Source organism: Callithrix jacchus, chromosome 9, assembly GCF_049354715.1.
Source record: "Callithrix jacchus isolate 240 chromosome 9, calJac240_pri, whole genome shotgun sequence".
In the NCBI taxonomy this organism is placed as follows: domain Eukaryota; kingdom Metazoa; phylum Chordata; class Mammalia; order Primates; family Cebidae; genus Callithrix; species Callithrix jacchus.
The window spans coordinates 36001096-36025975 of NC_133510.1; the positions used below are offsets into that span (position 1 = coordinate 36001096).

General features: G+C 38.5%; 1 protein-coding gene across 1 annotated transcript in view; it reads right to left on the reverse strand.

Annotated features, from left to right (window-relative positions):
• Positions 1-3863: 3863 nt before the first annotated feature.
• Positions 3864-24880, reverse strand: part of REDIC1 (regulator of DNA class I crossover intermediates 1) — a 119490-nt gene continuing 98473 nt past the window's right edge. The window contains exon 15 of the mRNA XM_078338916.1: positions 3864-4838. Within this exon, the coding sequence (XP_078195042.1) occupies positions 4752-4838 (87 nt within the window). The 3' untranslated portion in view covers positions 3864-4751. The remainder of the gene's footprint in view (positions 4839-24880) is intronic.

The following is a 24880-nucleotide window of genomic DNA, read 5'->3' on the forward strand; positions in this document are numbered from 1 at the left end:
GGTGACTGTTTTTTTAAACAAACTGTTATTTGTTAGATCAATTAAGAATAGGAAAAATAAGTTTAACTTACCTTCACTCATTCAATTTCTAATACTTTTCCATTTTTTGTGCAGATCAGAATTTCTGACCCATATCATCTGCCTTCTCTAGGAAGAACTTCTTTAACATTCCTTGCAAGTTAGGTATACTGATAACAAACTTCCTCAATTTTTTCTGAAAAAGTCTTATTTCACCTTTACTTTTGAAGGATAATTTCTCAGACTACAGAATTTCAGATGGGTGGATTTTCTTTTTTAAGTGTTTCACCCCACTCTTTTCATGCTTGCATGGTTTCTAAGGAGAAGGCAAATGTAATTCTTTGTTCCTTTATAGCTGCCTTTTTTTCCTTTGGATCTTTCAGTACTTTTAATGTGACTTTTCTGAAGTTCGATATGCCTCGGTATCAATTTTAAGGGGTTTAATATTATTGTTTGGCAGTTATCCAGCTTCCTATATCTGTGGGGTTTTGTGTGACATTCTTGCTTAAACTATTTCTTCTGTTCCTTTCTCTCTTTCTTCTCTTCTGGGGCTCCCATTATGTTTATGTTATACCTTTTGTAGTTGCCCCATAGTTCTTGGAGATTGTTACTTTTTATTTTTTACTGTTTTGATCTTTTTACTCTTTGCTGTTTTAGTTATGGAAGTTTCTATTGACATATCCTTAAGCTCAGAGATTCCTTCCTGAGCTGTGGCCAGTCTATTAACAAGCTCTTCGTCAAAGGCATTGTTCATTTCTGTTAGTGAATTTGTCTCCAGCACCTCTGATTCTTAGAATTTTCATCTGTCTGCTTACCTCACCCAGGTGTTCTTTTGTGTTATCTACTTTTTCAACTAGAGCCTTTATAGTGTTTTAAATTCTCAGTCTGATAATTCTGACATCCCTGTTATATCTGAATCTGGTACATGACTGCTTTGTCTTTTCAAATTGTGTTTTTTGCCTTTTAGTATACCTTGTAATTTTTCGTTGAAAGCTAGATACACTGCACTGGGTTAAAGAAACTGACAAGTTAACTTTTGGTGACATGGTGATAAGATATGAGGGAAGGAGAAGTATTCTATAGTTCTAGGATTATGTTTCTGTCTTTTAGTTAGCCAGTGCCCCTGGGCTGTGAACTTCACAAGTGCTTCTCAGTTTTCACTCCCTCTAAGTGGGAAAGGACAGCTGGAGTAGGCTGGAGTTGAGTATTCCTTTCCCCCAAGTCAGTTAGGCTCTGATTAAACCCTAGTAAGTTAGGCTGTGATAAAAGAATTTCTCTTGAGGACTGGCATTATTTCTTTTTTTTTTTTTTGAGACGGAGTTTTGCTCTTGTTACCCAGGCTGGAGTGCAAAGGCGCGATCTCGGCTCACTGCAACCTCCGCCTCCTGGGTTCAGGCAATTCTTCTGCCTCAGCATCCCGAGTAGCTGGGACTACAGGCACGCGCCACCATGCCCTGCTAATTTTTTGTAGCTTTGGTAGAGATGGGGTTTCACCATGTTGACCAGCATGGTCTCGATATCTTGACCTCGTGATCCACCCGCCTTGGCCTCCCAAAGTGCTGGGATTACAGGTGTTAGCCACCGCACCTGGCCCGAGGACTGGCATTATTAAAAGCAACAGAATCCTCTGGCATATTTCAAAATGGTTAATTTTCTCTTCCCCCTACCAGAGGCACAAGGGGATTTTTCTCCCATCATCATTCTCTAAACCTGGTTTATAGAACATGTGAAAGTAAAACTTTTAAAAGTATGTCAGTGAAGGTGGGGGGTCCTCACTATGACTGGGCCCCATGCAGTTTTTAGTTCAGGCTTGTTCATACTGAGCTTCCAGCAATTTGCCTATTGTAGTTTAGGTTTTCTTGTCCAGGCACTGGTTCCCATGGAGGTTTCTGCTTAGGGTTTCTGCTCTGGTAAAGAGTGATTCTATCCATCTGTCTGTTTCTCCAGTTTGGGGGACAACAATTTTCCTGTGACCTTACTTTTCACATAGAAGAGTTAGTGATTTTCAGTTTGTTTAGCACTTTCCTTGTGAGGGTAGTGTGTTACTTCCAAGCTCCTTACCTGCCAGACCAGAAACCGAATAAGCTTCTACAACTCTGTAAAATACAACATGAAAAATTCTAGCTAAGGGAAACACTGTATCTTTTTACATGACTTAAGAAGCCATTTCCTACCAGGAAAAACTACTGGGCAAATGACCAGAAGACACTGAAGCCTTCTCTGAGGTCAGGCAGAGAAGTCCTCTACCCAGGAGGTCCAAGACAGCTCACCTTGACACGTGGTAAAGATAAGTTGTCACCAAGACAACTGTACCTTTAAAAACAAAAAAATTAAAAATTACCTTTATTTCTGAAGTTTAATCAGAAATCTTAACTAATATGAAGGTGCCAAAAGTTCAGCCTTCAAACTGTTAGATGTTAGACTTAATCTGTCAACACTTAATAAATATAACAAAGGTATATCTGGCAATTACAGGATCTCTTCCTCGCTTGAAAAAAAAAATGTTCAACTGTGGAAAATAATCTGACACAGTGGCCTTTTTTAAAAAGCCATCTCGCTTAGCCCAAATCAGAAAATGTTCACAGTCACTGTACTGACAGCTACCTGCAAACCAGAAATACAATCCTAATCCCCCCACTGACTACATGGACCCCTCTTGATCAAGGGAACCCCAGAGAAACCTTAAAAACTGAGTTATCAGCCATGAGGGTAAGGGATGTTAGACAGGCCTCATTTTACCCTCTACCATTTTGGAATTTACTCACAAATGAACAGCATTAACGTTAAAATAGAGATCATAGACTAACAAAACAGACTCTCTGTGGCAATAAGAACAAGACCTAAGGCCATGAAAGGCAAGGGTTACATCATATCTGCAGGCCATTAGTCTTGCTAAACACGTTATTTTGACTCAGTATATTGTGGCTGACTGATACAGCTTCCTTATCGTAAAAACTTATTTCTGCTGACCTCAAGTTTTAGACAGAGCCTTACTCTTTTAACCAATTACAAATTAAAGATTCTGGAAACTCACCTATAACCTATAAGCCCCCACTTAAAGATATCTCACCTTTTCAGGCCAAACCAATGCATACCATCCATATATTGATTTATGTCTTCACCTCTAACTCCTGCCTTCCTAAAATGTGTGAAACCAAACTGTGGGACCATGTACTCAAGACTTATTGGGTTTTTATTTTTCTCAGGCCAGTGACTCATATTGACTCAAAATAAACCTCTTTAAAATGTTTTGCAAAGTTTGGTTTGTCCGTTAACACCTCTCTACACTTCTTCCTATCCGAAGCCCTGTGAAATGAACTGCATGATAAAATTCTTCTAGCCTCAGTAATAATGATCCTCCTCTAGGAAATGGAGACATAACTTAATTCTTATCATATTCTCTGGCAAGATGATGCTCAGGTTGGTTGAAGTCTACTGATATGCTTGTCTGTCCCCAGGATTAAGGTAGGCTCTATGTTGTTATTTTTTAAAAAAGAGAAGAACTGACCCATGTCCAGTTCAAATGACAGAGTAATACTGAAGTAAATATAATGAACATTCTGAATGCATTAAAAAAATTGTTTCAGGGAAAAATTTGGATATTTTAAGAAACCTTGAAATTATCTCTTCTATTCATGTTTTCTCTAAATTAAGAACATGTTAAGAATATGTAAAGAAGCCCAGTAATCCCAGCTACTCAGGAGGTGGAGGCAGGAGAATCCCTTGAACCTGGGAGGCGGAGTTTCGGTGAGCCAAGATTGCACCACTGCACTCCAGCCTAGGTGACAGAGCACAACTCTGTCTCAAAAAAAAAAAAAGAAGCATACATAATTATGAATATTACATTGTTTTAAAATACGGTTTATTCAGCCAATACAAATAAGGTTTTCTTTAACAAAGGAATCCAAATCAATTTTAATTTTGTTACAAAAAGAGTCATTAAACAGCTGTGTTTTCACATTTTGGGAAGCAATAAAAAAGTTATGAAGATTAAAAATAATCTTCTAAAAACACAAAGGAAATTAGATTTTCTGAACAGATATAGTTGTTTGGAGCCCAAGTCTCCCATCCTTTCTTCCTCAATATATTCCTTCTTTAACTATAGCACAGCACAGGGTCTCACTGATGCTCTGTGGCCCATTTATATTTTTCATCACAAGAGATCCCAAGATGCAACTGAATAAAGCCTTAATGTTTCACTTACACCTTGTAATGTCATGCCCAGAAAATAACACACACAAAAAACACTAAAAACTTACAGCATGTTGTTTTTGTGAAAATAAATACCTATTTCCTATTAATTTGAGACAACATTTTGGAAAGAAATATAGCCTATGCATAATTTAAATGCTAACTCCACATTTGCCATAAAAATTCACTATAGGAAAGAAAATTGGCTTGTAAAAAAAAGACTCCCCAAAAATACATATGCCATATAAATGGTCTTAAAAGCTTGGTAATGAAATTTTTTCCCACATGCAGTTTAACCTATTAACTGTGCTACTCCCCCCAACTCTAAAACATTAGGAAGATTTTTATTAACTGGCATATCAGCTAGTTATTTCTGTGTAATAAACCATCTAAAATGTAGGGGTATATGTCAACAAATACACAATTTGGTGGTTTGACAATGTCAAATGGTCCTATACGGGTTGTTCTTGCCAAAACTCCTAATATCACTAATGCATGACATCAACAGTTATGTTGGCTGTATGACAGCTACCTAAGAGGACTCAGCTGGGATGGCACATCTCTCTTCTACACAGTGTCTTCTCATGAATAAGCTTGCCCAGGCTTATCCGTGGAAGATGAGAAGGATTCTAAGAAAGAGAGCAGAAACATGCCGGCTTGAGTGGTAGGCTGAGAACTGTCACAACTTCACATCTGCCATATTTTATGGGCAAAATCAAGTCACAATGCCTACCCAAAATCATAGGTAGAGAAACGGATTACACCTCTTGATGAAAGAAAATACATCACATTTTATCAGATGAGAATACAGAAAGGGGTAGAGAATTATGACCATTTTGGCAATCTACAGTACTGTATTTGGTTTTTGTGCCTCTTTTGTAATTAATTTCAAAAAATGAAGGCTCTGAGCATTTATGTCATGTAGTGACTTATAGTATTTGGAAGTATAACTTCAGGAAAGACTTCCTTGAGTATCCCAGCCAAAAGTGACAGATTTTAACTCAATATGAATAGATAATTCAATCATGCTATTCTGCTGTATTTTCTTTATTTGGGAGCTCCTAATAGATCATGAGTTTTGAAGGCTGGGAATCAGTTCTGTCTTTTCTTCTAATGTGTGATCATTGCTCTGGCAATACCTGAACTCAGTAGGTATTCAATCAATATTGTTTAAGGACTGACTGAATAAAGGAATGAATCCTCTATTAAATTAATAACTCAGAGAGAAAGGGGCTGTCTCAACTAATCAGTATCTCCCATAGCCTCTGGGCATTTATTTGCACATGGTAAGTCCTCTATAAATAATTGTTAAGTATATTTTTATAGGAAGAGCAAAAGTTGTAAACAGAATTGTGCCTCTCAATAGCATAATCTTACCAGCTATTTTACTTGGAAAAATTTTCTAATAAAATATTTGTTATTTCATATTATAAAAATATGATTGAATCGGAAATATATCCACTTGATTTTTTAATCTCCCATTTTTCAAACTTCGTATATGGCAATGATGTTTGGAAATATACAGTAAGTCTGGCTGTAAAATTTAGAAAAGACTCCCAGATTAAGATATACACTGAAATATTTTACCTTCATACATATTAAACAAATGTTGGAAGCTCCAAAAATTACTAAGGTCACTTTCTATAAAGTCAGATGAAATTATTTCCAAGTAAAAGCAGTCCAAGAAAAGAATAACCATTGAATCTGATCTTACCTAAAATGAAGTAGTTTCCCATTATAAATTATTAAAGACAAATGAGAGTTGACTATTGAACATAATGAGGTGTCAGTATAATTAAGTTACGACAGGAGAAAGATATTTTTACAGTCATTGCATTTTGATTTTTCAAATGTTTCTAACTGCTCTCTTGGTTTACCTTGTTAATTTTTATCTCAGTTTTTATGCATTCACTTTCTCTAATTCATAAATGACACATGAATAAAAATTCTTAAAAGACAGAAGGGTGGCAAATATTGCTCACATACATGTTCAGTGACACAAAAAGATGAGGACCAAATGGGCAAGAGCAGGGCAGCAGAGTTAATTCTCATGCCAACAGGCAACAGGAAAACAGACTCCATATGAGCAAGTGATTTCAGTTTAACAGAGCAAAAACATTTACTGGTATATCTGGAAGATTTAAAATGTCCAATTCTAAGAGTATGAAATCTAACATTAAAAAAGAAGTGCCATAGGTCTTTTCACTCATTGCTACAAATCTTAGTTTTTGTCAAGCATGGAAACATTTAAATGACTCCAGTGAATGTTAGATTTCATAAGTTTTTCATCTAGACAGGTTATTCTCTGTGTTAATGAAATTGGTCTTCTTAGTTCAGAATTTCATGTGCATAGTTAATCACATTTTGGTAGATTCTTCCCATGGACACTCAAATGTAAACCATAGGATGGAATGTAGCAACACACAAATCAGGGACAAGCAAGGCATAAATTCTTGAGAAGCAATGGCCAAATATCCAATAAAATACATGTTGTAGGCAAAGTCAATGGATAATACCTAATTCAACTGCTAGAAATTTATGGTTAACATATGCTAGAATTTATGGTTAAAAATCAGTCATTAGAGCATAGGCTTTGAAGTCAGACTTTTGATTCAAATCCTATCTCCACTACTGACTTACTGACTTGGGAAAATCACTTCATTAACTTATTACACTTCATTATCAGCAAAATGGGGATAAATCCCAATCATGTGTTGTGGGGAGTAAAGGAGGTATGCATATAAAGTCGCTTCTGTTTCTCCTATACAATTATGATAAATCAGGAAATGATTACTGAGTAAACACTGTACTAGGCACTGTTTCAGGGAGATACAGTGGCTCTTGACCTTATAAAACTTACATATAGCTCAATATATTTCATAGATATCATAATCAGGCCATGAGGCGAATTTTGCTTAAGGAGTAGAAGTTGAGATGAAGTAAAAGAAACGCTAGATACTAGTTTGTGAACTAAAGCAAAGGGTAGAACATAACTAAGGTAAGCAAAGCAACAAGAACAAACTTTCAAGGGAAATGTAAAGTAATCCAAACATTGCTAGAATAGACCTGCTTTAAAAGAGCCAGGTGCATATATTGTGAGTTGTGCTCCAATCCATTTAATATCACCAACTGGATTTATTGAGTATCCACTTTGTAAAAAAAAACATTATTTGGAGCCATACATATTAAAAAGCAAAAAGTAGTTCGACACAGTTCTGGCTCTCCACAGTAAATACAGCATTAAGGAGAATAAGACAGTGAAAAGCACTCTGTTCCAATTATCTAATGCTGTGTAGCAACCACCTCAAACTTTTAGTTGCATAAAACAACATATCTTATATAAACATGAAATCTGAGCAGGGTTAGTAGGGACACCTCATTTCTACTCATCACGGACTGGGGCTGCACATCTAGTGTTCAGGCTGAGAAGACCCAAAAGGCTGGGGCTGGGAAAGCTGGGGCTTCTCAGGTATCTTACTCTCAATCACTATGTGGTCCCTCCACATGGTCTCTCAAGCATGGAGGCTTTAAGGTAGCCAGACTTCTTAAATGGCAGCTCAGGACACCCATGGCATGTGTCCTGAAAGAGAGAGTGAGCATGCTAGCTGAAAATTCTGTCACATTTTATGGCATAGCCTTGGAAACCATGCAACATCACTTCTTTCTCATTCTGCTTTGTCAGAAGCAAGTCATTAAGGTTCACAGATAATAAGGGAAGGACAATTAGACTCCACCTTCTGTGGAAGGAGTGTGAAAGAAATTACAAACATACCCTTTGGACACAAATTTTTATATTCCTTCCACATGCAAAATATACTCCACTTACTTAGGCAACCAGTGTGGATGAGTCTCCTCAGATACCATTTATCAAATACAGATCAGAAAGTACAGCTATCCTCAATCCAAAGACCTGGTGAACTAAAGAGAAAAGTTATATGTCCTTCACACACTGACATACAATGGTGGAAGAAGCACAGGATAATTTCTACAGACTTCCCCATTGAAAAGGGAGGAAAAGAAAGGCAAACAGGATTCACTAGTCCATAACAATTCTGTAATCCTGCCATGCTCACACTATTGGCTTCTTGACTCAGGTCTGCTGTCTGATAATGTAGCATATCATCTCCATGGGTCTTAGCTCTATCCTCTGATCTCATAGTTCCTCCTCAAGTCATCCTTTTCCATTAAAAAATGCTTTTCTGTTAAAAAAATGTTTGCAGCTAAGTAGTTTTCTCAACCTGCTTCCTACTAGAATTATTTCAAAATTCCAAAGCTCTCTTTTTGTGATGGTCTGTCTCTGTCCCTTTTAGTCCAAGCTGGCAGTGTTTCTGCAAGTATGCTTCTCTTAAAACTTTATGGGTCTTATATGAATCATACTGGGGTTCATCAAATCTGCCAAATTTACACCCACAAAATTCATCAAGACAAGCATTTCTCTACCTTTAGTTTCCATAAGGGTACTATAGGAAAGCACCCTGACATTCTTATAAGCCCTATTGTTTAGAAGAGACAATCTACAATACATGTCCCTCAAGATCCTTAGAGAAAGTTACCTGAATAAAATACTACCTCAAATCTTTGCAAAAGGTTGTACAATAATGCCCTTGAAATAATCTTTATTACTTACTTTCATGACAATGTCCTAAATTTGACCTTCATCCAAAAGGCTTTTCTTAATTTTAGCCTCACTTGCCATCTGAAGAGACTACAATGAGAAAGTTGTATTTTTGATCCCAGCAAGTTCTGGCTTCTTTATATATTAAAGTTCTTTCTGTTGCTTAATACTCTCATCTGCCATTTTATAATAGGCAGCTAGAAACCAGGAGTCATCATCAACATTCTCCTTGAAAATCAGCATAATTTTCTAGTCTTATTTTCTATTTCTATTTTCCATATTACTTCAGGTGATACTGTTGAACTTTGTATCACTATGTCATAAATATTCCAATCCTTCCAACTTTCAATAACATTATCTTTAATTTCCTTTCAGCCCTCACTAAAGGAAATTGTGAAATATGAGCCACCTCATGGGCCATGTAGTTACACTAACAATGTCTTCAAGGCCCTTAGACCTTAACTAACAATCTTAAGGTTCTTCGATCTTCGACCACCACCTAGTCCTAAAGCCACATTTTGCGGTTTTGTTATGCTAGCACGTCACTCCCAGCTACAAAAAAGCATGTTCCCAGTTATCTACCATGGGTAAAAAAAAAAAAACTCCTCAAAAGTTAGTGGCTTAAAATAACTTTCATGTTTCTTAAGAAGCTGTACTTTGGACAAAAGACTGCTGCAATAAATTAAAGAAAACCTGAATAAAGAGATACAGCATATTCATTGATTATAAAACTAAATGCTATTAAGATGTCAGTCCTTCTCCAAATCAAGATAGCAGATCAACACAATTCTTGTCAAAATCCAACCAGGAATTTTTGGTAGAAATTGACAAACTGTAGCCAAAAATGCCTATGGAAATGCAAACAACCAAGTCTAGCCCAAGCAATTTTGAAAAAGCAGCAGCAGCTCGACTATAATCAAGACAGTATGATATTGGCATAAGAAGAGACATATAAATCAATGAAACAGAATAAACAGTTCAAACACATATGTATGGTCAACTAATTTTTGATAAAAGTGCAAAATTAATTAAGAAAGAGTAGTCTTTTCAACAAATAGTGCTGGAGCAACTGCTATCTATACCTAAAAAAAAAAACCATAAAAAACCTCTAATAACCCTATGTTATAAATACCACAACAATTAGCTGAAAATGAATCATAGAACCAAATATAAGAACTAAAAATACAAAGCTTCTAGAAGAAAAATCAGGAGAAAATTTCTGTGACCACAATCAATATTTTTTTAAGTTAAATTTGATTTTATCAAAATTAAAACTTTTGCTCTTTTCAAAAGAAACTATTAAGAAAATTAAAAGACGATTCCTGGGCAAGATGGTTGAATACGAATAGCTCCAGTCTATAGCTCCCAGCGAAATCAACACAGAAGGCAGGTGATTTCTGCGTTTCCAACTGAGGTACCCAGTTCATCACAATAGGACTGGTTAGATAGTGGGTGCAGCCCACAGAAGGCCAGCAGAAACAGGATGGGGTGCTGCCTCACCAGGGAAGTGCAAAGGATTGGGAAACTCCCTCCCCTAGCCAAGAAGGGAAGCCATGAGGGACTGTGCTGTGAGGAATGGTGCATTCCAGCCCAGATACTATGCTTTTCCCACAGTCTTCATAACCCACAGACCAGGAAATTCCCTCAGATGCCTAAGGGAATTCCCCTAGTATACTACCGGGGCAGTGGGTTTCAAGCACAAAACTGGGCAGCCATTTGGGCAGACACCAAGCTAGCTGCAGGAGTTTTGTTCATACCCCAGTGGTGCCTGGAACACCAGCAAGACAGAACCATTCACTCCACTGTAAAGGTGACTGAAGCCAGGGAACCAAGTGGTCTGGCACAGTGGGTCCCACTGACTTGAAATTCTCACTGCCAGCATAGCAGTCTGAAGTTGAAGTTGAAGTTGAAGTTGACATGGGATGGGATGCTCAAGCTTGGTGAGGGGAAGTGTATCCATCATTACTGAGGCTTGAGTAGGTAATTTTCCCCTCACAGTGTAAAAAATGCTGCCAAGAAGTTTGAAGTGGGTAGAGCCCACTGCAGCTCAGCAAAGCCACTATAGCCGGACTGCCTCTCTAGATTCCTCCTCTCTGGGCAGGACATCTCTGAAAGAAAGGTAGCAGCCTCAGTCAGGCTCTTATAAATCAAACTCCCATTGCCCTGGGACAGAGCACCTGGAGGGAGAGGCAGCTGTAGGTGCAGCTTCAGCAAAGTTAAACAGTCCTGCTTGCTGGTTCTGAAGAGAGCAGCAGATCTCCGAGCACAGCATTCGAGCTCTGCTAGGGGGCACACTACCTCCTCAAGTGAGTCCCTGACCTTTGTGCCTCCTGACTGGAAGACATCTCCCAGCAGGGGTCAACAGACACCTCATACCAGAGAGCTCCAGCTGACATCTTGCAAGTGTCCCCCTAGGAGGAAGCCTCCAGAGGAAAAAACAGGCAACAATCTTTGCTGTTCTGCAGCCTCCACTGGTGATACCCAGGCAAACAGAGCGTACAGCGGACCTCCAGCAAACTCCAGCAGACCTGCAGCAGAGGGGCCTATTACAAGAAAAACTAACACACAGAAAGGAAGAGCATCAACATCAACAAAAAGGATGCCCACACATAAACCCCATCTGCAGGTCACCAACATCAAAGACAAAAGGTAAACAAATCCACAAAGATAAGGAAAAACCAGCACAAAAAGTTTGAAAATTCCAAAAACCAGAAGGCTTCTTCTCCTCCAAAGGATCACAACCCCTCGCCACCAAGGGAACAAAACTGGATGAGAATAAGTTTGATGAATTGACAGAAGTAGGTTTCAGAAGGTGAGTAATAACAAACTCTTCCAAGCTAAAGGAGCATGTTCTAACACAAATGCAAGGAAGCAATGAACCTTGAAAAAAAATGAGAGGAATTGTTAACTAGAATAACCAGTTTACCGAAGAATGTAAATGAACTGATGTAGCTGAAAAACATAGCACAAAAACATTGTGAAGCATACACAAATATCAATAGCTGAATCAACCAAGTAGAAGAAATGATATCAGAGATTGAAGATCAACTCAATGAGATAAAGCATGAAGACAAGACTAGAGAAAAAATAATGAGAAAAGCATGAACAAAGGCTCCAAGAAATATGGAACTATGTGAAAAGAACAAACCTACATTTGATTGCTGTACCTGAAAGTGACAGGGAGAATGCAACCAAGTTGGAAAACTCTCTTCAGGATATTATCCAGGAGAACTTTCCTAGCCTAGCAAGAGAAACCAACACTCCAATTCAGGAAATACAGAGACCATCACAAAGATACTCCTCAAGAAGTGCAACCTCCAAGACATAATCGTCAGATTCACCAACGTTGAAATGAAGGAAAAAATGTTAAGGGCAGCCAGAGAGAACAGTCAGGTTACCCACAAACAAAAGCCCATTAGACTAACAGCAGATCTGTCTGCAGAAACCATACAAGCCAGAAGAGAGTGGGGGCCAATATTCAACATTCTTAAAGAATTTTCAACCCAGAATTTCATATCCAGCCAAACTAAGCTTCAGAAACAAAGAGAAATAAAATGGTTTACAGACAAATGAATGCTGAGAGATTTTGTCAACACCAGGCTTGCCTTAAAAGAGCTCCTAAGGGAAGCACTAAATATGGAAAGGAAAAACCAGTACCAGCTACTGCAAAAATATACCAAATTGTAAAGGCCATCAACACTATGAACAAACTGCATCAATTAATGGGCAAAATATCTAGCTAGCCTCATAATGTCAGGATCAAATTCACACCTAACAAAATTAACCTAACATAAAAAAACAAATGCCCCATTTAAAAGACACAGACTGGCAAATTGGATCAAGTTAAGACCCATGGTATGCTGTATTCAGAAGACCCATCTCATGTGCAGACACACATAGGCTCAAAATAAAGGCATGGAGAAATATTTACCAAGCAAATGAAAAGGAAAAAAAAGCAGCAGTTGCAATGCTAGTCTCTGATAAAACAGACTTTAAATCAACAAAGATCAAAAGAGAGGAAGAAAGACATTACATAATGGTAAAGAGCTTGCTGAAAGAAGAAGAGCTAACTATCCTAAATATATATGCACCCAACACAGGAGCACCCAGATACATAAACCAAGTTCTTAGTGACCTACAAAGAGATTCAGACTCCCACACAATAATAGTGGGAGACTTTAACACCCCACTGTCAGTATTAGACAGATCAACGAGACAGAAAATTAACAAGGATATCCAGGACTTGAACTCACCTCTGGACCAAGTGGACCTAATAGAAATCTACAGAACTCTCCACCCCAAATCAACAAATACATATTCTTCACAGCACCACATCACACTTACTCTAAAACTGACCACATAATTAGTAAAACACTCAGCAAATGCCAAAGAATGGAAATAATAACAAATAGTCTCTCAAACCACAGGGCAATCAAATTAGAACTCAGGATTAAAAAATTCATTCAAAACCACACAACTAAATGAAACTGAACAACCTGCTCCTGAATGACTACTGGGTAAATAATGAAATTAAGGCAGAAATAAGTTCTTAAAACTAGTAAGAACAAAGCCACAATGTACCAGAATCTCTGCAATACAGCTAAAGCAGTGTTTAGAGGGAAATTTATAGCACTAATGCCCACAGGACAAAGCAGGAAAGGTCTAAAATCGACACCCTAAACATCACAATTAAAAGAACTAGAGAAGCAAGAGCAAACAAATTCAAAAGCTAGCAGAAGACAAGAAATAACTAAGACCAGAGCAGAACTAAAGGAAACAGACACAGAAAACCCTTCAAAAAAAAAAATCAGGGAGGACTCAAGATGGCGCTGTGAGAACAACCCAGGATTGAAGCTCTCGGTTGATGCGTGGAGAGGGTGAGTCAGGGCTGCATTTCCAGACGGATCTTTGTTGCCCACGGAACGGGGAAATTCCCAGGTATAAAAGAGATGCAGGATGCCAGGCAGAGGTTTTGGCTGGTGCAGCTGGCAGCCAGTGCAGCGGTGGCCCGAGCTGTAGCACAGCGGCGCTACACAGCACTCCACACAAAGCGCACTGGTCTGGGGGCCCTGTTGAACCAGCAACCTGAGACTTGAGAGGGCTGAACTTGAGACTGAACGGGACTTGGACAGTGAGTCAGCCCAGGAGATTCCAGGGACACAGCATTTGGGGTAGTGCAGTGGGACAAACAAAACAGCAATTCCAAATGCTCCTGGTGTAGAGGTTCCCTGAGGGCGCAGCTCCGTGTGGGAGGGGCGTCAGCCATTACCGAGGCAATCTACCCCTACTGAGGTACACGCCCATTGCTGACGCAGCCTGCCATTGCCCAGGCAACCTGCTACAACAAAGAGACTCTGAAGCAGGGTGTAGCCCGTGGCAGCAGGGCGGAGACCGCAGCAGAAGGGCAGAGCCTGCAGCAACAGGGCGAACCTCACACCAGCAGGGCGGAGCCTCGGCAGGCAAATAGTGACTACACTGCCTCCTACCTGGGCTGGACAGCACAACAGAAACTCAAATAAAGCCCCAACACCCCCAGACAAAGCATCTGAGAAAAAAAGGGATTTTTTAATGAGTTCTGTTGCAGCAGAATTAAACATAGCAGCCTAACAGCCCTGAATGAACAACAGAGCTCACAGCTCAGCACTTGAGCTCCTATAAAGTACTGACTGTCTCCTCAAGCAGCACCCTGACCCCTCTATATCCAAAAGACTGAAATTTGGCAGGCATAATTCTGGGACAAAGATAGCAGAAAAAGAAACTGGTAGCATCCCTCACTGTTCTTCAGCTGCTATAGGTGCACCCCAGACAAGCAGGGCCTGGAGTGGACCACAGCAGTCGTACAGCAAAGGGGCTAGACTGGTAGAAGGAAAACCAAGTAACAGAAATAGTTCATCATCAACAATCTGGGTGTCCATTCAGAGACCCAATCGAAAAGTCAGCATCTACATAGACGACAGGTGGATAAATCCACAGAGATGGGAAGAAACCAGCACAAAAAGGAGGAAAACACCCGAAACCAGAACACCTCGCCTCCTTCAAATAACCAAAACTCATCACCAGCAAGGGAACAAAGCCGGACAGAGAATGACTGTGACAAAATGACGGAATTAGACTTCAGAAGGTGGATAATGAGAAACTTTTGTGAGCTAAAAGAACAAGTTTTAAATCAATGCAAAGAAACTAAGAACTTTGAAAAGAGATATGAAAAAAGATTCGAGGAAATGATAACAAGAATGGATAGCATAGAGAGGAATATGAATGAATTAAAGGAGCTGAAAAACACAATACGAGAACTTCGTGAAGCATGCACAAGTTTCAACAGCCAAATTGACCAAGCAGAAGAAAGAATATCAGAAGTCGAAGATCAACTCAATGAAATAAAACGAGAAACCAAGATCAGAGAAAAAAGCGCAAAAAGGAATGAACAAAGTCTCCAAGAAATGTGGGACTATGTGAAGAGACCTAACCTACGTTTGATAGGTGTACCAGAATGTGACGAAGAGAATGAATCCAAGCTGGAAAATACTCTTCAGGATATTATCCAGGAAAATTTCCCCCACCTAGCAAGACAGGCCAACACTCAATTGCAGGAAATACAGAGAACACCACAAAGATATTCCACAAGAAGAGAAACCCCAAGGCACATAATCGTCAGATTCAACAAGGTTGAAATAAAGGAGAAAATACTAATGGCAGCCAGAGAGAAAGGTCGGGTCACCCACAAAGGGAAGTCCATCAGACTCACAGCAGATCTCTTGGCAGAAACACTACAAGCCAGAAGAGAGTGGGGGCCAATATTCAACATCCTTAAAAAAAAGAACTTTCAACCCAGAATTTTATATCCAGCCAAACTGAGCTTCATAAGTGAAGGAATAATAAGATCCTTTGTGAACAAGCAGGTACTCAGAGATTTTGTCACCACCAGGCCTGCTTTACAAGAGCTTCTGAAAGAGGCACTACACATAGAAAAAAACAACCAGTACCAGCCATTCCAAAATCACACTAAATGCTAAAGAGCATCAACATAATGAATAATCTACAACAACTAACGGGCAAAACAGCCAGCTAGCATCAAAATGGCAGTATCAAATTCACACATAACAATATTAACCCTAAATGTAAATGGACTAAATGCACCAATCAAAAGACACAGCCTGGCAAATTGGATAAAAATCCAAAACCGATCAGTGTGCTGTATCCAGGAAACCAATCTCACATGCAAGGATACACAAAGGCTCAAAATAAAGGGATGGAGGAAGATATACCAAGCAAATAGAGAGCAAAAAAAAGTAGGAGTTGCAATTCTCATCTCTGATAAAATAGACTTTAAAGCAACAAAGATCAAAAGAGACAAAGAAGGCCATTACATAATGGTAAAAGGATCGATACAACAAGAAGAGCTAACAATCCTAAACATATATGGACCCAATACAGGAGCACCCAGATACATAATGCAAGTTCTTAATGACCTACAAAGAGACTTAGACTCCCACACAATAATAGTGGGAGACTTTAACACTCCATTGTCAATATTAGACAGATCAACCAGACAGAAAATCAACAAGGATATCCAGTGCATGAACTCAGACCTGGAGCAAGCAAACCTGATAGACATTTACAGAACTCTCCACCCCAAATCCACAGAATATACATTCTTCTCAGCATCACATCACACCTACTCTAAAATTGAGCACATAATTGGAAGTAAAGCACTGCTCAGCAAATTCAAAACAACTGAAATCATAACAAACAGCCTCTCAGACCACAGGGCTATCAAGTTAGAACTCAGAATTCAGAAACCAACCCAGAAACGCACAGCTTCATGGAAACTGAACAACTGGCTCATGAATGTTGACTAGATAAACAATGAAATGAACGCAGAAATTAAGAAGTTCTTCGAAACCAATGAGAACGAAGCCACAACATGCCAGAATCTCGGGGACACATTTAAAGCAGTCTCTAGAGGAAAGTATATAGCAATAAGTGCCCATATGAGGAGAATGGAGAGATCCAAAGTTGACACCCTATTGTCAAAATTGAAAGAGCTAGAGGAGCAAGATCAAAAAAACTCAAAACCCAGCAGAAGACAAGAAATAACTAAGATCAGAGCTGAACTGAAGGAGATTGAGACACGAAAAACCCTTCAAAAAAATCAATAAAACCAAGAGCTGGTTTTTTGAAAAGATCAACAAAATAGACAGACCACTAGCCAGATTGACTAAAAAGAAAAGAGAGAACAACCAAATAGATGCAATAAAAAATGATAAAGGGGAAATCACCACAGATTCCACAGAAATTCAAACCATCATCAGAGAATATTACAAAAAACTCTATGCACATAAACTAGTAAACCTGAAAGAAATGAATACATTCCTGGACTCCTGTGTCCTCCCAAGCCTAAACCAGGAGGAAGCTGAAACTATGAATAGACCAATAACAAGGTCAGAAGTCGAGGCAGCAATTAAGAGCCTACCACACAAAAAAAGCCCAGGTCCAGACGGGTTCACAGCCGAATTCTACCAGACACACAAAGAGGAGCTGGTACCATTCCTTCTGAAACTATTCAAAATAATCCAAAAAGAGGGAATTCTTCCCAAATCATTTTATGAGACCAATATCATCCTGATACCAAATCCCGGCAGAGACCCAACAAGAAAAGAAAACGTCAGGCCAATATCCATGATGAACATAGATGCAAAAATCTTCAATAAAATATTGGCAAGGCAATTGCAACAGCAAATCAAAAAACTTATTCACCATGATCAAGTAGGATTCATCCCGGGGATGCAAGGCTGGTTCAACATACGCAAGTCTATCAACGTAATTCACCACATAAACAGAACCAAAAACAAAAACCACATGATTTTCTCAATTGACGCAGAGAAGGCATTTGACAAAATTCAACAGCCCGTTATGCTAAAAACCCTCAATAAACTCGGTATCGATGGAACGTATCTCAAAGTAATAAAAGCTATTTATGACAAACCAACAGCCAATATCATACTGAATGAGCAAAAACTGGAAGCATTCCCTTTGAAATCCGGCACTAGACAAGGATGCCCTCTTTCACTACTCCTATTCAATATAGTACTGGAAGTTCTAGCCAGAGCAATCAGGCAAGAAAAAGAAATAAAGGGTATTCAAATAGGAAAGGTGGAAGCCAAATTGTCTCTATTTGCAGATGACATAATAGTATACCTAGAAGACCCCATCGCCTAAGCCCAAAAACTCCTGAAACTGATAAGCAACTTCAGCAAAGTCTCAGGATATGAAATCAATGTGCAAAAATCACAAGCATTCCTCTACACCAATAACAGACTTAAAGAAAGCCAAATCAAGAATGAACTGCCATTCACAATTGCTACAAAAAGAATAAAATACCTTGGAATACAACTCACAAGGAACGTAAGGGACCTCTTTAAGGAGAACTACAAACCACTGCTCAACAAAATCAGAGAGGACACAAACAGATGGAGAAACATTCCATGTTCATGGTTAGGAAGAATTAAAACATGAAAATGGATATACTGCCCAAAGTAATTTACAGAATCAACGCTATCCCCATCAAGCTATCATTGACTTTCTTCACAGAACTGGAAAAAACCACCATGAACTTCATATGGAACCAAAAGAGAGCCCGCAGAGCCAAGTCAATTCTAAGCAAAAAGAACACAGCGGGGGGCATCACACTACCGGATTTCAAACTATACTACAAGGCTACAGTAATCAAAACAGCATGGTACTGGTACCAAAACAGAGATATAGACCAATGGAACAAAACAGAGGCATCGGAGGCAAGGCAACATATCTACAACCATACAATCTTTGATAAACCTGACAAAAACAAGCAATGGGGAAAGGATTCCCTGTTTAATAAATGGTGTTGGGAAAACTGGCTAGCCATGTGCAGAAAGCAGAAACTGGACCCCTTCCTGACACCTTACACTAAAATTAACTCCAGATGGATTAAGAGTTAAACATAAGCCCTGGCACCATCAAAACCCTAGAAGGAAATCAAGGCAAAACCATCCAGGACATAGGAGAAGGCAAGGACTTCATGAACAAAACACCAAAAGCATTGGCAACAAAAGCCAAAATAGACAAATGAAACCTAATCAAACTCCACAACTTCTGCATGGCAAAAGAAACAGTCACTAGAGTGAATCAGCAACCAACAGAATGGGAAAAAATGTTTGCAGTTTACCCATCTGACAAAGGGCTGATATCCAGAATTTACAAAGAACTCAAACAGATTTACAGGAAAAAAACAAGCCCATTCAAAATTGGGCAAAGGATATGAACAGATGCTTTACAAAAGAAGACCTACATGAGGCCAACAGTCATATGAAAAAATGCTCATCATCACTGGTCATCAGAGAGATGCAAATCAAAACCACATTGAGATACCATCTCACGCCAGTTAGAATGGCGATCATTAAAAAATCTGGAGACAACAGATGCTGGAGAGGATGTGGAGAAAAAGGAACACTTTTACACTGTTGGTGGGAGTGTAAATTAGTTCAACCATTGTGGATGACAGTGCGGTGATTCCTCAAGGCCTTAGAAATAGAAATTTCATTTGACCCAGCAATCCCATTACTGGGTATATATCCAAAGGACTATAAATCGTTCTACTATAAGGACACATGCACACGAATGTTCATTGCAGCACTGTTTACAATAGCAAAGACCTGGAATCAACCCAAATGCCCATAGATGATAGACTGGATTGGGAAAATGTGGCACATATACACCATGGAATACTATGCAGCAATCAGAAATGATGAGTTTGTGTCGTTTGTAGGGACATGGATGAATCTGGAGAACATCATTCTCAGCAAACTGACACAAGAACAGAAAATGAAACACTGCATATTCTCACTCATAGGCGGGTGATGAAAAATGAGAACACATGAACACAGGGAGGGGAGTACTAAACACTGGGGTCTATTGGGGGAAAAAGGGGAGGGCCAGTGGGAGGGGGAGGTGGGAAGGGATAGCCTGGGGAGAAATGCCAAATGTGGGTGAAGGGGAGAAAGGAAGCAAAACACACTGCCATGTGTGTACCTATGCAAATGTCTTGCATGTTCTGCACATGTATCCCAAAACCTAAAATGCAATAAAAAATAAATCAATTAATCTAAGAGGTGGTTTTTTGAAAAGATTATCAAAATAGATAGACCAGTAGTCAGACTAATAAAGAAGAAAAGAACGAAGATCGAATAGATGGAATAAGAAATGATATGAGGGTATCACCACTGATCCCACAGTAATACAATCAGAGAATAGTATAAATACCTCTACCCAAATAAATTAGAAATGCTAGAAGAAATGGATAAATGAACACATACTCCCTCCCAAGACTAAACCAGGAAGAAGTCGAATCCCTGACTAGAGCAATAATTACTTCTGAAATTGAGGCAGCAATTAATAGCATACCAACCAAAAAACTCCCAGGAGCAGGTAGATTCACAGCCAAATTCTACCAGAGGTACAAAGAGGAGCTGGTCCCATTTCTTCATAATAACTATTCCAAACAACAGAAAAGGTGGAACTCCTCTGTGACTCATTTTATGAGGCCAGCATCATCCTGATACCAAAACCTGGCAGAGATATAACTAAAAATAATAATTTTAGGCCAATATCCCTGATAAACATCGATGTGAAAATCCTCAATAAAATAATGGTAAACCAAATGCAGCAACACATCAAAAAGCTTATTCATCACCATCAAATCGGCTTCATCCCCAGGATGCAAGGCTGGTACAACATATGCAAATCAATAAATACAATCCTTCACATAAACAGAACAAATGACAAAAACCACAAGATTATCTCAATGAATGCAGAAAAGGCCCTTGATAATACTCAACAGCTCTTCATGCTAAAAACTCTCAATAAACTAGGTATTTATGAAACGTATCTAAAATAATAAGAGCTATTTATGACAAACCCACAGCGAATATCATACTGAATGGGCAAAAACTGGAAGCATTCTCCTTGAAAACCAACGTAAGACAAGGATGCCCTCCCTCACCACTCATAGCTAACATAGTATTAGAAGTTCTGGCCAGAGCAATCAGGCAAGAGAAAGAAATAAAGGGTATTCAATTAGGACAAGAGGAAGTCAAACTGATTCTGTCTGCAGATGACAAGATTGTATATTTAGAAAACCCCATCTTCTCAGCCTAAAATCTCCTTAAGCTGATAAGCAACTTCAGCAAAGTCTCAGAATACAAAATCAATGTGCAAAAATCACAAACATTCCTATACAACCAATGATAGAGAGCCAAATGATAAGTGAATTCCCATTCACAACTGCTACAAAGAGAATAAAATACCTAGGAATACAACTTACAAGGGATGTGAAGAACCTCTTCAAGGAGAACTATAAACCACTGTGCAAGAAAATAAGAGAGGACACAAGCCAATGAAAAAACATTCCATGCTCGTGGATAGGAAGAATCATTATTGTGAAAATGGCCATACTGCCCAAAGTAGTTTACAGTTCAATGCTATCCCCATCAAGCTACCACTGACTTTCTTCACAAAATTTGAAAAATCTACTTTAAATTTCATATGGAACCAAAAAAGAGACTGTATAGGCAAGACAACCCTAGCAAAGATAACAAAGTTGGAGGCATCATGCTACCTGACTTCAAACTATACTACAGGGCTACAGTAACCAAAACAGCATGGTACTGGTACCAAAACAGATATATAGACCAATGGAACAGAACAGAAGCCTCAGAAATAATGCCACACATCTAAAACCATCTTATCTTTGATAAACCTGACAAAAACAAGCAATGGGGAAAGAATTCCCTATTTAATAAATGGTATTGGGAAAACTAGCTATCCATCTGCAGAAAAATAAAACTGGATCCCTTCCTTACACTTCATACAAAAATTAACTCAAAATGGACTAAATACTTAAATATAAGATGTAAAACTGCAAAAATCCTAGAAGAAAATTGAGGCAATAACATTCAGGACATAGGCATGTACAAGGACTTCATGACTAAAACACCAAAAGCAATGGCAACAAAAGCCAAAATAGACAAATGGGATCTAATTAAACTAAAGGGCTTCTGAAAAGCAAAATAAATTATCATCTGAGTAAACAAGCAACCTACAGAATGGGAGAAAATTTTTGCAATCTATACAACTGTCAAAGGGATAATATCCAGAATCTACAAAGAACTTAAACAAATTTACAAGAAAAAAACCAACAACCCTATCAAAAAGTTGGTGAAGGATATGAACAGACACGTCTCAAAAGAAGACATTTATGCAGCCAACAAACCTTTGAAAAAAAGCTCATCATCACTGATCATTAGAGAAATGCAAATCAAAACCACAATGAGATACCATGTTATGCCAGTTAGAATAGAGATCATTAAATCAGGAAACAATGGATGCTGGAGAGGATGTGAAAAAACTGAAATGCTTTTACACTGTTGGTGGGAGTGTAAATTAGTTCAACTATTGTGGAAGACATTGTAGCAATCCCTGAAGGATCGAGAACCTGAAATACCATTTGACCCAGCAATCTCCTTTCTGGGAATATACCCAAAGGATTGTAAATCATTCTACTATAAAGACATACACACATGTATATTTATTGCAGCACTATTCACAATAGCAAATATTTGTAACCAACCTAAATGTCCATCAATGATAAACTGGATAAAGAAAATGTGACACATATATACCATGAAATACTATGCAACCATAAAAAAGGATGAGTTCATGTCCTTTGCAGGGATATGGATGAAGCTGGAAACCATCATTCTCAGCAAACTGACACAGGAACTGAGAACCAAACACTCCATATTCTCACTCATAAGTGGGAGTTGAACAACGAGAACACATGGACACAGGGGAGGGGAACATCACACATCAGGGCCTGTCAGGGACTGAGGGAATAAGGAAAGGAGAGCATTAGGAGAAATACCTAATGTAGATTTTGGGTTGGTGGGTACAGCAAACCACCTGGCACATGTATACCTATGTAACAAACCTGCTCATTCTGCACCTGTATCCCAGAACTTAAGGTATAGTAAATAATTTTTAAAAAAGGAAATCAAAAAAGAAAAAGAAAATTAAAAGATAATACAGACTGGGAAAATAGTTTTGCTGGTCCAAGTTGTTTTGAAAAGGCAAATTTGTTTCCACATGACTGATAAATTTGGAAACAATTTGAGCATAATGCAAGTATCACACTGGCTGATGTGCAGTTGTGCCCATAAGAAATACCAGGTGAACACACAAACCTGTGCCCATCAGAACTCAACCACATAATACACAAAATGAATAGGCACACACCCCTCAAAGACACCTACCAGCTACCTCAATTCACTGTGTGTATTATCTCATAAGTTTCTGTCTTGCCATTCTTCCACATTGTAGACATTTATAGATATCAATTATATTATATATAACTTATGATATATATTATACACATATAAAATATACAGTCACTCAACTTCCTAAATATGCCTATGTGTCCTGATTTTAAAATCTCAAGCAGTGCATGAGAAGAATTAAGTATTAAAGAGAAGCTTGAAATAAAGCCTTTTGAAAGAAATGAGAAAACACATGGTATCTCCTGAGCAACAGGCATAAAGGGATACACAGTGTAGACCAACAGACAGCACTGCAAAAATAAAACAAATGCCTGTGGCTAAAGCCATTTCAAGTGCTATGAAGTCTCTATAAAGGCCTAAAGACATATAAGAAATAAGAAAATGGTTGAACATATGGGGTGAAGAGCAAACAGAGACACAATCAGGAAAAACCTTTCCTACAGTGAAAGAGAAAGTGCTTATCTGTATATAAGATAAAGACCCTAAATATAAGTCACCAAATCCTACAGAAGTAGATCCTTCATGCTAGTAGTGGCTACTTTTGTAATTTCAAAACTAGGGCTGGAAACACAATTTTGGAATGACAATTATTTTCTATCAGCGTTTGGAAGGTATTATTACACTGCCGTTTGGCTTCCATCATTATTAGTGAGTCATCTGACCCTGTTGCTGTCTTTTCTAAGAAAGTAGTCTTTCTCTTCAGTGGCTTTCTGTTTTTCATTTGACTTTGAGGCTCTGTCACTTTATTATGTTGGGACTAGAATATATATTTCAGTTTTTTAAATCCCACTTGGAATTTGTTGGTCTTCCTGAATCTGTAGATTATATAAAAGATCAATTCTGGAAAAATTCTCAGCTATTATCTCTGCAAATTATGCCTCTATTCTCTCTCTCCTATACTGTGGTACTTCAATTAAACACATAAAGCTTCTCATTCTGTTCTTACTGTTTAACCACTCTTTCATATTTTCTATTTATTTTCTCTTCCAGCATTCTTGATAATTTATCCTTCTATATATATTTCACTTCACAAATTCTCTCTTTACTTGTACCTAACATGCCACTTCACTCACATACTAAATTTTCAGATGGCAGAAATGGAAATCTGAAACTAGAGAATGGTAAAAACTACAAAAATTACCAAGGTTAACCTTTTAGATATACCTATGAAGCCAATTCATTCATCTACTTGCCACAATCTCTACCTGTCTTAGGCAAACTATGAGGCAAGGAATCATATACCTATAGTTGTTTGGGGTATGAAATCAAGAAACACATGGAAGTGGGAAAGGAGACAGACAGGAAAAGAAGGAAAGCAATAAAGTGTGTGTTATTAAGCAAGTTACCATTGTGAGCAACTTAAGGTTACTTCTTCTGAGGAACTCAGCAGGAATAGGGTTTTCCAACATGAGAGAGCACAGACATCATTCTACAGATTCCAGGACATACTGCCTGAGACTCTGATTCAGTAATTTGGGGGTGGGTTCCACAAATTTTAATTTCTAACCAGTTCCTAACCAGTACTGATGCTACTGTTACTGGTTAGTGGATACTTTTGAGAAAGCAGAGTTGTAGAACACACTTTCAAGGACTTATCCTGCCCAAGAGGCAAGGGAGAAGTATTTATTCACCAATTCCTATTCAGTTATTGTTTAAAACAACTGCGCTCAAACAGCATTAACAGTTT